Consider the following 15,214-nt stretch of genomic DNA (forward strand, 5'->3'; position numbering starts at 1 on the left):
ATGAGGTATTTGTTGTTGTTCTGTGTCTGATTCGCAGGTGGGCTAAGGATTCGGCCACCTTAACCAACAGGTTTCTTCCAAATTGTTTCTAACAGGCACCTCCTTAAAATGCCTTTATAAAATCACAGTTCCTTCTTGCTCTGCAGGGAGTGTTTTAACTGGCTGCCATTCCTTCTATGAACAGCTTCATAATTTACGGAACAGGCATTTTTAAGGGATCTCCCTTCCAGCAAGATAACCCCAAACTTCATTTGATGCTTATGAAAAACAGTAAGAACCACAAAGAGCAGTATGATGTACTTTTATGAGAGCAACTGTCTCCCACAGGCAGAGCTGGAACTCCTGAGTCTTTCCCAGCTGCCTGCATAATCAAGAGTCTGCATGTAACAACGGTGAGTCCCTAAGATGTTCCAGGGGCAAGGTCTGCGTGTGTAAGGAATTGCAGTTTTCTTAAAAGGCAATGCCACGCAACGGCTTCATTATCACGTTATGAGACAGGGTGTGAAATGACGCCCAGAAACACACACACCGGTAACAGAGGAGCTGAGGTCTGGGGTCTGGGGTCAGACAGTCCCAACCCGGAGTCCTGCTCCAACTCTCACTGGCCGGGCATCTCTGGGCAGGTCATTTAGCCTCTCCGTCCACTGGTGTGTAAAACTGAACCAACAGTGTCTGCTTCATGGACATTTTATATGACGATAAAGTGACACGCCACATGCCACGTGCTTAACACGGTTCCCTGCACCCAGTAAGGGCCTAGTAAATGGTGGCCGTTATCATCAGTATTATGCCAAATAAATTGTTTTACAACTAACAGCAGAGTTTGGAAAGATTATCATGGGTTTAATCCCAACCACTGAAGTTAAGGGCTGCCATGTGAAAAAAGAGTAGCAAGTTTTACTACTCACTGGTTTCACCAGAAATTTCAAGTTTAAAGTCAAGGGCACAGACTTCATCTCTCTTAAAAGAGATCGAGAGAGTTTCCGGCCCTAAACCACAGGCTATAGACAAATCTTTGTCCACTAATTAGAACCGTGTGGCCCAGGTCCCAGGGGCACTGGATGCGGCAGGAGAGAATCCATGAAACCTGCCCCAGGGCTCAAAAAGCAACTGGAAACGCATGTCCCACAGGCAGTGGCCAGTCCTGTGACCTCCACATATGGCTACACTGTGGGCACATGGTAGACGGATCAACTCGAGAGCCGGAACAGAAACCAGAGCGAGCTCAGCCCTGGCGGTGGTCAGTGGCAAGGTCGCCAGGTCAGGACAGCAGACAGCACGCCCTCCCTGGGGACCGGCTCTGAGCACCGCCTCCGACGCGGCTGGCGACATGGAAGGGGGCGTGGGGGGGGCGCAGGGGGTGCTCCGTGGGGTGACCCGGAACCACGGCACCACAGGAGTCGCTAACTTTGGATTAGGAGCACAGTACGTGATTTTCTTAATAGAGTGTGATGAGTTGAATTGGGTCCGCACCCCCCCCTCCAGCCCCCCTAAAAAGCGATACGGCTGCAGTCCTGACCCCGGCACCTCAGAACCGGGTCCTGAGCAAGCGCTCGCGTTGGAATTAGGCCCGTGGGGTGGCCGAGCATCACCACGTCCCGGTGAAAGAGGCATCGGACGCACGCACACGGGGAGGCCGTCACGTGACGGGGCCGGCAGAGATGGGGTGCTGCACCCACAAGTCGCGAAGGCCGAAGGCTGCGGCCGCCCTCGTGCGGTCGGAGGGAGCCGGCCCTGACCGGACCCGCGGCCCCCGCGCAGCGAGGCGACAGGCTCCTGTGGCCTCGGCCCCGTGCCCCGGGGCTGAACACAGTCCGGGCAAGGGCCACCCCCGGGGCTCCCTCTCCTAATTCTGATGAATTCACATTAAAAATGATTTCTTTTCCGAGAAGGAAAGACCTGTCCCAGGTGAAGACAGGTTAGGTTTTCAGTCCCCAGGAGGCAGCCACACAGCGGTGGCCTGTCCCGCAGGGGACCCGCCTGCATTCCTGCTTCTCCGGCTCCTGGCTCCGCCGGCCCGGGAAGGGGATGTGCGGCCCCACCTGCAGCGGGTCTGCAATGGCTGAGTGTTTGACGACCGGCTCAAAACGCCCCGGCCTGGCTCATCCAGGACCCCCGAGAGCAGCGGTCCCCGAGCGGCAGCCACACGCGCCCCCGCGCCCGTCCCCGCGCGCCCGGGACTCACATGTACACCTTGAGGACCAGGTCGTCCTTCGTCTCCGCAGTCAGCAGGTCGGCGATGCTGAGAACCGCACAGCCGAAGGGCCGCCGGTACTGCACGCTGCAGGCGCTCTTCTTCTCCCCCGCCCCCATCCGTCCTGTGCGGGGAGGAAGCAAACGCGGCCATGAGCCGTTGGGTCAGAGGACCGCGCACAGACCCACGCCCGCGACACGCAGGCCGCACGAAACGCCCCTGGGTGCCGGAAAGGACACGGGTTTGGGCAGCGGAAGAGGTCGCTTCAGTTCTGAACTCCCCTCTGCGCGCACCTCGCTGCGTGACCTCCGGCCCGCAGCTCAAACTCTGGGCACCAGCTGCCATCCATGAAACACGAAGGCAGCGCCGACCCCACGTTTGGGAGGCCCCCTCCCCGAAGACCCGGGCAGGCACCCCAGGAGGCTCGCGTCAGCAAAGGCAGTCACGGAGGCTCTTTCATTCTTCCATTTTAGAAAAAGTCTGTATTTTAAAAACTATTTTAACTATTTCACCTTCGAAAGGAAGCACTTTGCGATCCCCTGGAGGAACAGCATGTAAGCACAGCGTGCCCTTTCCCGAGTCAGGGCTGAGACTGTCTGTCACTCAGCCGGTGGCTGAGTCTCCTGGGATGCTGCTCACCCGACAGTTCTAACTTGCTGAAATCAAGCACGTTATGGAGAGATTGTTTTCTGGTAGTGCTATATTTAATTACCAGTGGCTTATTCTTAAGACAGAAAGCAGAAAGCACACTGGAGCTGAACTATAACAAGTTAATATGGGGAAAAACAATGAAAGAAAATCTGCAAATCTGCTTCCAGACGTTTGCCAGCATTCTGTCAGCTGAGTCCATCTGAGTGAAATTCTCCTAAAGCCCGTCCAGATAACTTCAGCTCTTCCCAGATCCGATGTCAAACAGAAGGAAAAGGATGGCAATGTCCAATTTGGTTTGGATTTATGGGTAATAAAGGAAAACTCCCTTTTCAAAATACCATTTTCATGGAAATGCTTACAAATAGCAGCCTTAAAAGCTCTCATTTTATCAGTTAGAATCAAAACTAAAACGTGGTCAAAATAAGTCACTTGTTTTTTAGATGTACAAAATGTAAGCATGTCACATGTCATGTTTTCATGACCCGATGCTGTAATATGTGGCTAAATTTCAATCTGTTTTAATATAAATTTCGCCTGCAAATCAAATACTTTACATTGTCATATCTGAATTTATCAAGGAATTTTTACTTACGGAATTAATTTAAACAAACTTAAAACTGATCACTCTTTAAACAGAAAAAAGGATCTAGTTTACCTCTGCTTCAAATATTATTATAGATTGTATCAGGATGAAATATACATTGCAATCTTTACCAATATCATGATTTTAGAAAATGTATTTTTTTCTTACTTAATCATTTTGTTGTAAATGTGAGATGACAAAGTGATTACAAGATTTCTGAGTGAGGTATTCTAAGTTATTTAACATTACACAAGAAGCTTATCAGAAACAAACAAAAAAAACTCTCGAGATTATTCCCTAGAGCTCACTCCAACTTAGAAGTTTACAGACGGCGTGCACATCAGTCCGATTTTTTCTAACCCCTTCAGCAAGAACTGCTGTCAAGAAAAAAGTGGGTGCTCGGGGAGAACCGCAAAGTGGGGGAGAGGCAGGAAGTGTCTGTAGGACAACGTGGGGAGACTCTCCAGCGAGGCTCCCGCCCGCACTGACTCCCACACCTCCACGCCACCTTGTCCTCAGACACCCGATGTTAAGTCTTCCTTCCTGGCTCTGTGGACAGCAAACCCCTGGTCGCATGACTGTGTGGACAAGGCAGTTTGATGCCAGCCCCAGCATTCCCGACTCTGGGATGAATAATGGTTCACAATTCTGGTCAGATTCCTAGGGGAATTCACTAAGCGGGACTGGGGAAAGGTAAAAACAGTTGGCGACCAGCTAAAGGCCACGAGGGGAGACTTGGGGGCGGAAAGCGGGGGGATGGACGGGGGGCTAGGAGACCATCTCTCTGTTCCCCCTCCCCTCTGTCCAGTTGAAGGCCCGGGCTTAGCTTCCGAGGCGGGGTGATACTTTGTCCCCGCTGTCCACTGCCAGTGAGGGTCAGTGTGCCCTTTCTCTACTCAGGTGGGCACTGATCTGTCGCTGATGGACGAGAATCCTCCACGCCTCCATTTCACTGCGGCAGACGAAGTCTAGACCTTTCTTAGACTTCCTTACCTTTGATCTTACTTCTCCTCAGTTTCCAGGTGTCAAACCAGGAAACTTCATCACCAGGCAAATGCCTGCGGTGACCTCAGTGAAGCGGAAACGGGACCGAAGACTGGGGGAGGGGCGGAGGGGCGGGCGGCTTCCGCGTCAGCGCTCATTCTGATGACTTAATGGTCATCAAAATCTTAGCGAAAATGCCATCACTGGTCAACCGCCACAGAGTTCAAGGCGGCCTTGCGACGGGCAATTCTATGGAAGTGGCTTCCTTGGTGATAACCCGGTGAGCGAAGGACAGAGCTGTCCGGCTGTGGGCCACCTGTCACTCTGCCACCTGTGTCTCTCCCACCACCAACCCGTAGATGCCGTTTAAAAAGCTCTGAAAGCAACAGTGATTTACTTTTCTCTCTCCATGCTGGAGAAAATTTTAGCAATGTTTACACAAAGACGTCCAAAACCACAATCTACATCAACAATTGGTATTAAAATTTTGAATTAAAAAAAAAAGCACACACAAAGAATGACATAACAAACTGAACCCCTGTTCCTGCCATTCCAGGAACAGTCAGAGGCTTTATCTCATAAATACAGAGCAGCATGAGTTCTAACTTTTCCAATATTTTAAAAAGCTCTTTCCAATTTTTTCCCGCACAGGCATTTGTAAGGAGAAAATTAAAACGAAACCAAAAACCGTTGACTTTTTAAAAACTTTGTCCCTCAAATGCAAAAAGAGTAGAAAATGAAAACAGGTTTTCACCACAGACTTTTATGTGAAAAAAATAGAGAGAAAATCTATGTTGGCATGATACCAGGTTTTATAGCCTCAATGCACCATGCGGCTACCGCGTGCACAAAATGAAAGAGTATTTAAAATAAAGACCCCTCTGCGGGACTGCACGCGGGATGTCACCCCCCACAGAAGTTTCCCAAGCTGGCAGTGCGGCCCTGCCGGCTGGGAGCCAGCTCTCAGCATCGGCTGGCGGGCTCCCACAGAAAACCCGCGTTCACTCCACTGTTCCTCATTGTACCTACTTCCTCTGCCAGAAAACGCCTGCTTCTAGAGGCGTTTTACATGTAAAAATGAGCGAACACCTTCTGGTTCTGTTGCGCAAGGCCATCGCGGAATGCCCAAAGTGTGTTCTGCAGGATGTAGACTGTCACGTTACATAGATGTTCCCACAGTCAAATCGAATGTGGGGGAAAGTGAGGGTCAACAGAGTTAGACCGGCGTTTTAATTTTTCCCTGCAGGACTTCTCAGACCCTTTAATAAGCTGATGATACTACCTACGTGGAAATCAATATATATAGTAGTCAGTATTTCAAAACTCCTTTCTCGTAGCGTCTTCTGTAATAATGCTCTGCAGCATCCTGTGCCTTGGGGAGTGCCAACTGCTGTGAAGTTTTCATAAACTTGTAGGAAATCTAGCTTCTAAAAGTTTAGTTTATGCTATGAACAGAAATTAGAATTTAAAAAGACGAATACAAAATTTTTGAATTAAATATGTTTAGGGAGATCAACAAAACAAAATGAAACACAAGCAACTACCTAAGGACTTATATGAAGAGAGAAATAAATCTGTGTATGGTGGCTGAGTTGTCGTACATGAGTTCAGGGACACCAGGGAACAATTTCCGAATTCCATGTTTCTCAAATTTAAGTCTGGCTTTGACATCTTTGTAATCCACACAGCGACACAAAGAGCAACTACCGCGCTGACAAGTGTCGCACCTACCGATTCGGATGATGTGCACGGTGATATAGATGTCCCTCCGCAGCTCGCTGCTACCCAAATCCTGCCAAAAAATTAAGTATGGTTATTCTACAACTCATAATTTCTATGGAAGCATTTAAAGGGCCCAGCGCATTATTTTCACAAGTCATAGAAGACAAAAGTCAACATTAACAGAACTTCTAGAGCAGAAGCATGTGGTTCAAAGCCTGTTCTAAATATACCATGACGACCGACTCTATTGGACATGTCCTGATGTCAGATGATGTTTTAAGGGAAAGCCCATTTTTATTCCGATGCTCACTCACTCATTCTTCAACCACGAATTAAGTACATACCACATATCGAAGGCCACACTGGGCCCATCGCCACTGTGCTTTGACAGCAGAGTGACACGCTCTAAGACACAGCGAAGGAACAAAAGTGTGACCATGACTGGTGGCAGTCAGAAGTCTGGACTCAATGGTGATCTGTATGTTATTTACAAAGGTTAAGCAAATCCGCTATGTTCTCCCACAATAATTTATTTCTCCCAAACAATATGAAGTCCAATTGGAAGACTCTGCCTCTTGGATGGATCAAGACCCACTTACCACAAAGAGAGAGCAGTGCCTTTCTGGTTTATCTGGGGCTTTGGGAAGCCCGTTTCTATTCAGCCTCAAGAAAAATCTCTCACTGCAAGAGGGGAAAAAAAAAAACAAACATTTAATCCACTGAAAATTATTTAATATTTCAGGACTTATCGCTTTTCTAGTTGCTCTTCACCCCGAGTTAAGCTCAAAACTTGTTAGGTGATTCATCTGACATCAAAAGTGCTTAAATAACATGGAAGCGCACCCAACACAATCGCCATTTGCTTCACTTCTGATAAAACCGGCAAAGCAGCAACTGCAAAAGCAGAAAATGGATAGAGTAGGTTTCCGTATCAGTAATATCACCGTTGTTATTTTAAAAATAGAAACAAATGAACTAAAAGAGAAAACATGACCCGTGTTTCATGTGTTTGTATCCTAAAAAGGTTTTTTTATGTCTGTCATATTATTTAACATCACACAAAGACGCCACTCTGAGTGTTAACCATCCATTAGAAGGCTTAATAATTCGTGCACTCATAAGTCTGTCATTCAAAACACAGAGAGAGGACCTAAGAAATAAAATTTGAGTTTTCTTGTTCCACAACGAAACAGAAAACCTCCAACTCCCCACAGAACCTGTACTGGAAAACACAGCGTCACCTAGACTTAAGGCAAACATAAAACGAGCAGTCAATAAATACTCGTGGACACCATTTCAATCCAAGGCAATGTGTTACGCCATTTACTACATTCGAAAAAATAATAAATATCAACCCAAGAAAAATTAACCTACCAGTTCCCACGAGCTTCTGAATTTCGGTATCCTCAGACCTGTGACAATATCAAATGGCTGGCTCTCTCAGGCCGAAAACACAAAGCCATCAGCCACAGGACGTGGAGCGAGCACGTGGGGTGGCCTCGGCCAGCGTGGGCATCGCCCAGCAGACGAGCAAGGAAAGGGAGTGCAGGGCACCAGGAAAGGGTCCAGGCCCCACTAAGTCGCCGGGTCCTCACCTTAAATAACAGCTCTGTCAATCAAACCCATGCAGGAGGAGAAATGAGGGCCGTGGTTAGATCTCTAAGGAAGCAGAGGGATTTGAATTTATGGCTGTTTCGGAACATTTTCACGCTCGTTTGCGATCTGAGTCTAGATGGATATATTTAAGAGATTCAACTGCTCGGCTTACTGCATCCTTGTCTTATATTTACCTATTCCCGACCTCCCCTTGAGAAAGGGCGACCGATCCCCATTTCCACGGGGCCATTTCCACACCTGTTACCTAGGTTTCCCTCCACACAGCACTGGCCGGTGAGGTATAAACGATGAGAATGTACATTGCTGCAAGAATTCTCACATGAAGCCAACATCCCCGTACGATATCCCGAAGCAGAGGCTGGAAATGACAGGCACAAGTGAGGATGCAACTGCCACTCACCACAGTTAAGGAAAAGGACTGTGTGAACGCGCCTCACGGCGGACGGAAATGCGCTGTTATTCCAAATTCAAGCTACGCTAGGAGGAAATGTGCAAAAACTCATCTCGGGATAAGTGAATTATACTTTAAATAATCACGTTATTCCGTAATACTACTTTAGGGGGAATTCACCATTCGATGGTCACTCTGCTAGGGACTTTACATGAATTAATTATTTTATCTTCACTATGCCCATTTTATAGATGAGAAAACTGAGAAATAATGAATAGTCTTGCCCAAGATCACGGAGCTGGTGAGTGGCTGAGTAGGGGTTCTAGCCTACAAATTAACTCAAAACTCTCACGCTTCATTTGAATGCTATAAGGTAAATACTTTCTCCGCTCTATAGAAATATTGAGCGAATATTTCCAAAATATTTAGATAGGGAAGAAGTCATCTATCTGCCTGGGACACACACTGATCCCATCAAACCTGGCAAAGGACAGCTTGAAACAGGACTGCTCAAGCAGCCCCTGATCGGCTACAGCAACACCCCCAGGGGCTGGAGCCACTGCAGCCTGCGCGGAGGGTCCAGGGTCCTGGGCAGCCGCTGGACCGAGGGCTCTGTGCTCACTGAGGCACAGACAGCTGAAAGGATCACCCACTGTGAAGGAAAGAGACCCCCCTGGCCCTCTTGTCCAGGGGCTCCCAGCCCGGGTGTGCCCAGCATCCCCCCGGGCAGGCGTATGAAGCCTCAGTCTTCCCCTGGGAGCCCCGATTCATGAGGCAGGACGGGCCGAAAGCCCCGACAGGTTCAAAGCCCAGTGGTGCTTCCGGACTGCTGCTCTGACCCAAACGCCCAGGCTCTAACAAGTTAGACTTGCTGACAGCCACATACACCGGAGAACAGGCGACAGACACCTGCATCTTCAGTCAAAGATTTTCTCCCTTTCCTCTGCCAACCACGTCACTGACACAAATGACCGAGTTTTCCTTGGCAATAAATGAAAGCAACCCCTCAAGCTTGCGTTCCTAGATGAGGCTGCTAATGCGCTTTATAATTTTAAAGCGACATTAGGGTCATGAGCTCTTCTGATTAAAGAGAAATGGAAAGAGGACAAGCCTTGGTGTCAGGTTTCTGCAGCGGTTTACCTAGAGGACAGATTGATTCTGAGCTGCCTTTCTTTCATACGAAAGCCCGAGCCCAGACCCACCTCACAGATATTTGAGTGTTGAGGGACTAAGTAACCAACTCATGTGATGGCTCTGTTAGGACAGCAAAGAATTTGGTTCCAGTTAAATGATACGGGGGAGATAATTTTTTAAGCCATAATCAACTCTATTGCCATCCTGAACATCGAGCTGGTTCTCTCTTACTACGTAGCACGATTTAAAACTACATCGTTTTATTTTTCTTCTCGGAAAATAAAAAGACCTGAATCAGAACTCTTTTTAGGCAGGTAAAACGCAATGGGAAAAAAAAATGCAATGCTTTTAATGTAAAGTTATAAATAAGCAAAGTGCAGATCGCCTGGGGTTTCACGGCGCCTGTGTCACCACCGGACCCAGCAACTGGCTCGTGACGGAAGAAGTGACTGGCACCGACACTGATTTGACAAAAACTATAACGACTGTAGGTTCAGAAGACCTGAGACCTTGCAAGTACCAATGCTGAATTCAAGGAAAACCCTTAGAAACGGCGATAATGTTTGACCGAACAACTCAAAAATATTCATTCGCATCTGTCTCTAAAGAACTAATCTAAAAATTGCAGTGGAAAACAAGTTCCTCAGAGAAGTAACAAAAAGTTAGGTGATGCCAGTATGTGGCCGACATGAAATCAGAAGGTCTGCATAGCTGTGGCATGTCTTAGGACCAGGTATTCTAATTCCTCTGGGAATTTACATAATTCGATCATTATAAACACTATATCTTTGACATGTCAAGAGGCAGCAATCACTGTGATATATATGTAATTATTCTGAACTTCTAACAATGACTCTCTGTTGGAGAAAGTATCTATAATAAGTAAAGCAAAGTACTCTCCAATGTAAAGCAAACCTGAGCTCTTTCTAAGCGCCCTGGGTCAAAGCAGGCAGCTCCTTGCAAAAGCAAAGAAACCTTAAGTGAAAACAGACTAAATAATAAAAATGTAAGTAATTCAAGCCTTGCAAAAACAGTAAGTGTAACAAATAAGTAATGTATTTATTATCTCACGAAGATGTTCTATTTTAAAAAGAAGTCAAAATCAAATTCTCTTCCAACAGCTCACAACAGAGAACAGCTTACTGATGGATTCTTTATATTTATCACAACTTTAAAAAATAAAATCATTAAATACTTTTTACTAACTAGACGACACATGCATTTGGACTTCTACACTCAAATCCTCTTTGAAAACCAGGGAGCTACAAAGCCTCTAAGTTGATATGCAAACATCAATGAGTATGAGAATAGGTACATATTTTTTTGTACGGGGCTTCAGTTTTCACAAGTTTGAAAGGCTCTTTAGGCACTGAAAAGGCTAGAAAGCATTGCTTTAGAAGCCGCAAATATGTTTGTGAAATGAAAATCGCATATCGGTTACCATACAAAGAGATGGTATAGAAATCTGGCCTTTAAAAACATCTTTTGACTAAAAGCCTCATATTATTTTAAACATGAATCAAATGTAAGTTCTGGGAGGGCAGAAATTTTTCTCTTCCTGTTCTATTCATCGATTTGTCCCCAGTGCCCAGGTCAGTGGCCGGCCCTGAGAGCAATAATTAATTTTTTGCTGAATGAATGAACATCAATGATTCAACAGCAATAATGTGAAGTCTACGACATTCAATGGAAATAAAAAGAAGACACAGGCTATTCGACTTGTAGGAAAAATCTCTAAATGGAAAATACTTAGGAGAAGATGCTTTATGTCTGCCAATTTTTATTTACTTTTCGTTTAGCATGTTTTTACAAAAATGCTCCCCTAGAGACAGGTCTGAAAATGCAGCTCTGAGCCACACAGGGAGACGCGGAAGAACCCCATGAGCATTCCTGATGCACCTGACCCCTCGGCTTCGCTCTTATTGATAAGCACGTCCCCACTGGAACGGGAGGGCACGAGAAAAGATCAAGACAATGACAGCAAGGTCTTTCACGAAAGACTGGCTTCCTTGAACCACATCGACGCCCCCCTGCGTCGAGCACTCGGAAAGGTGCGGGGCACACAAGGATGATGAGCGGGCCGGGCCTCATCTTCAGAAAAGGATCTAACAAGGGCCGTTTCGGCGCCAATCCCCTCGTCACTGTCGCGTCACCCTACTGCATGAATGGCACGAACACCAAAGACGTCCTTGCCGGGTGGGTCGCTATAGGTGTGACAGTAACTTGTGCTGTAGGAGACTCAGGACAAGTAAATTAACCTGAATTCCCTACAGGCAGCAGGCATAGCAGAGAAGGAAAGACAGAGATGACCAGAACCCTTTTTGAAAAGAATAACGACCTGGTCATCTTTTCAGACACAGGAACAGGGGTGAGAGTTCCTCTGGTCACGTTCTAAAACACTGACGTTTTTAAGTAAAAAGAGACAAGTGGCCTGAGTGAGTGCTTGGAGCTAAAGGGAATCCATTTCCCTTTACTGAATCCTTTTACGCCACGACTTTTTGGTTTTCTGCCACTTTGAATTTCCAGCCACTTATTACCACAATAATGCAGTAATTTACAATTTCAAAATTAATTAAAACTGTATGGCTCTTAACATGCTACAGAGAAGAAAGAGACTGAATCACTTCTACTCTGGGTGTTCTCAGCATGAATCAAGTTATTTCTTGGCTTATTTTGTTTTAATTTAGATCTTCCTCCTGGGACAGTTCTTAAAATCTCTCCTATTAACGGCATCGCCACATCGCTAAAGCAATTATTTGTTTTTTTCTCTGTAACTCAGAAGTGTGACCAAAGCGGGAGTAAACCACGAAATCTGATTAAGTGTAAGTGACAGCGGCCCCGGCTTTCCTGCACCTGCTGGAAGAATCCGTGGACGAGAAGCAGCGATGGCTTCCAACGGGACGCCCGAGGGAGGGTCACTGCAGGTCACGGGCGCACAGACACCCAGGGTGAGGTCTGTGCCAGCGTGTCTAGACACAGCAGGAAAGGCTCTGGGCCGCATGGAACGGCTGACAGCCCCACAACCCGAGGAGGGTCTCTGAGCGCCCTCGTCGTCTGTTTTTGTCCTGAGCTGCTCCCTCTGCACGAATGGTCAGTCAGAGGCCGTCTCTCTCCCTGCACGGCTGCCTTGCTTTGGAGAGGTTGCAATTTTGAGTTGTTTTATCACATAAAACTATAAAAAGAGGTGTGTGCCAACTATCTGTCAACGTTCAAAACAATGAATGCCCCTAGTTTATGTAAAAATAGAGATGCTGAACGTGTGATATCACACTATAACAAGCTGTAAATGATGTATGAAATGAGAAATTCTAGCGCGGTCCTCAGAATTAAAAAATCGTATCTGCTCTACGAACTGTGTTATGTACTGTGATATATGCACGAAAATACTAGCGCTTTTCCTAGTCTGGGCGGAAAAACTAGTCCCTCTGGCAACTCCCTTCTATAAGCTCTTGAAACAACTCCCCAGTCACTGAGTCTGTTCGAGAGAAACAAGAGTTCTTTAATTTCCTTTAAAAAATGAAAAGGCTATTAGATCGTGTCATCTTCTGAAGAGTCCTCATCGGAAGCTGTGGTTCTGACGTCTTCGATTTTCCTCGTCTTTGTGCTAGGTCCCCCATCTTCTCCGTCCTTTTCCATTGTGAGGCTTTGGTCTCCAACCCCGGCAGCCTCCTGCCTCTGATCCCCACGTCCTGAGCAGCCCTGCCCAGAGCTGGAGCCAGGGTCACGACCAATTTCAGACGAGTCTCTCAGCCATTCCGCCACCTGTCACAAACTCACGTCCTGTCACACCCGTGCTCAGTCCGCAGACCTCGCTCCTGCCTCCCCCGTCCAGCCCTGAGCTCTCCGAAGGCTGCTGACCCGGCTTCCTGCGTCACTTACAGAAGGCCAAGGCCACGCGCCCAGCCTCGCTCCTCCACCTCAACCCTTTACGCCCATTTCACCGTCCTTCCTCTCTTTCAAAGCAGATTCCTCACGTCTGTCCTGGACGCCTTTGCCATCTGCTGCAGGCTCCACTTCCGGCCCTCTGATGGGGCCCGTGCGACTGGCACTCACACTTACCCCGCACACGCGTGTGCTGCGTGAATGAGGGCACGAGGCTGTGGTTCGCGGGAACGTGACATTCAGGTAACTGCAGCGTCCGCTCACGTTGGGGAGGATGGACGTCTAAGAATTCAGAATTCCTGGGATGGCGGTCCTCATGTAGACTCAGGGTTCGCTTAAGCGAATAAGATATTTCCTCTCTCAGAATATTAATCTCCTAACAGTTGCCTATTTTGATTAAATATGAGTCAAAGCTTATGCTTTAAAGATAAATTATACTGTTATATAGTACTGAGTGTCCTAGACCATTAGGAAAACAGTCCTCTTAGGTTCTGCCAAATACATCATCAAAAGTATTATTGTCAGTTCATATATAATAACACATACCTAAAACGTCAACAACAAGTCCTTGGAATACATGATTTCTTTAAGAATCCGTGACCAAACACCACAAATAATTTCTGGTTATGTTATAATTCCCGTTTTGGTTTTTAAAAATTATTACCAATATAGTTAAAATTTACTAATTATCACAGGCTGAGCATTACACCATGAAGTATATGTATTATTTCATTTAATCCTCAAGTAATCCCACGAGGAAAGCACTATTATTATCTTCATTTAGCAGATAAGTTAACAGCCAACAGAGAAAATTAACTTGCTCAGTGGATGCGGCCTGCTGGAGGCCAAGCCCGGATTTGAACCCAGGCCCTCTGACTCCAGGCCTGGCCACTTACACACTGTATCATGGCGCCTGTGCAAGATCCAGAAAGAAACCTGTCATAGAATGGAGCGAAATTCAGACGGATTTCGCAGTTCCATATGAGCACATATTAAAAAATACCTGTGCCTCGTCAATAATAAACACACTAGTGATACTTTTCTTAAGTGACAGAACTGGAATAATATACTGAAAAGAAAGTAATTATGGGCAATAAAAAAAAATGTATATGGAAATGAAGCATTTCAAGCAAAAGGAAGAGTTTAGCTGTATGATGGTAGAAAAAATAAAAAGTATGTAAATAAGGTACCGGCAGAAAGTGAATGTAATTAAATTACTGGGCGAAGACTTTTGTATGTAATCACCAGGATGAATCCTTTCTAGAAGGGCCACCTTGCTGCTAGCTGCTCAGATAAAAGCCTACGCCTGCAGCTGGCATGCACGCGCAGCCCTGGACTAAGCCTAGTGACCATATGTGACACTCAGGTCCCATTAAATATATTCTCTGATGACAATGAAATACAGCAATAGATTAGTCCTAAAACAAATTTACAGCGTTAATTAATGAAGCCTTAGAACACGGCAGCAGGCAAAGTAACGGAGGTCATGAAGGAGGCAGTCGAGCGGCAAACGACGTTTTCAGTGGCCCATGGAATTCAGTCTGTTGCTGACTGATTGACGTATATCGACAGGGGAAAGATAAGACTTAATACAACATCTGTAGCTGCTTGGCCCGTGGCGAGCACAAACACGGTGAGCATTTCTATCAGCAAACAGGCACGCGCCAATTTTGAACGCAGGACGAGGGAGACAACTGCAGCACGTCATGTGCAGCCACTGCATTTCTTTATGTGAAAAAACCCCTCCTGTTTCCAATGCTATACGGTTTGTGCACATCCACACGTCTCCTTCCTCGGACCCACGCCTGACCCCCACCTGCAATGTCAAGCCTGTTTCCTGACGCCTAGGAGACCCTGGTCCAGCAGTGGTGACCCTTCCCCCGCCCCCCAGAGCGTGGCTTCTGCCTCATTACTGCGCACTTCCTGTCAGCTCTTGGCAAGCTCGAGCCTGTCTCACTCTGGTTTCCTAAAAAAACAACAACAAAACAAAAGAACAGAAAACGCTTACTAGACCCCTTGCTATACATGGTGAGTGAAACCGATCGAAGAAGAAAAC

At 46.7% G+C, this 15,214-nt stretch overlaps 1 protein-coding gene across 1 annotated transcript in view; it reads right to left on the reverse strand.

Moving 5' to 3' along the window:
- Nucleotides 1-15,214, reverse strand: part of DOCK4 (dedicator of cytokinesis 4) — a 274,845-nt gene that overhangs the window by 166,767 nt on the left and 92,864 nt on the right. Inside the window, exons 9-11 of the mRNA XM_023537457.1 lie at nucleotides 6,734-6,815; nucleotides 6,144-6,204; nucleotides 2,186-2,318 (exon numbers count right to left, since the gene is read on the reverse strand). Of these exons, the coding sequence (XP_023393225.1) occupies nucleotides 2,186-2,318; nucleotides 6,144-6,204; nucleotides 6,734-6,815 (276 nt within the window). The remainder of the gene's footprint in view (nucleotides 1-2,185; nucleotides 2,319-6,143; nucleotides 6,205-6,733; nucleotides 6,816-15,214) is intronic.

This window comes from Pteropus vampyrus, unplaced genomic scaffold (assembly GCF_000151845.1).
Source record: "Pteropus vampyrus isolate Shadow unplaced genomic scaffold, Pvam_2.0 Scaffold192, whole genome shotgun sequence".
Classification (NCBI taxonomy): domain Eukaryota; kingdom Metazoa; phylum Chordata; class Mammalia; order Chiroptera; family Pteropodidae; genus Pteropus; species Pteropus vampyrus.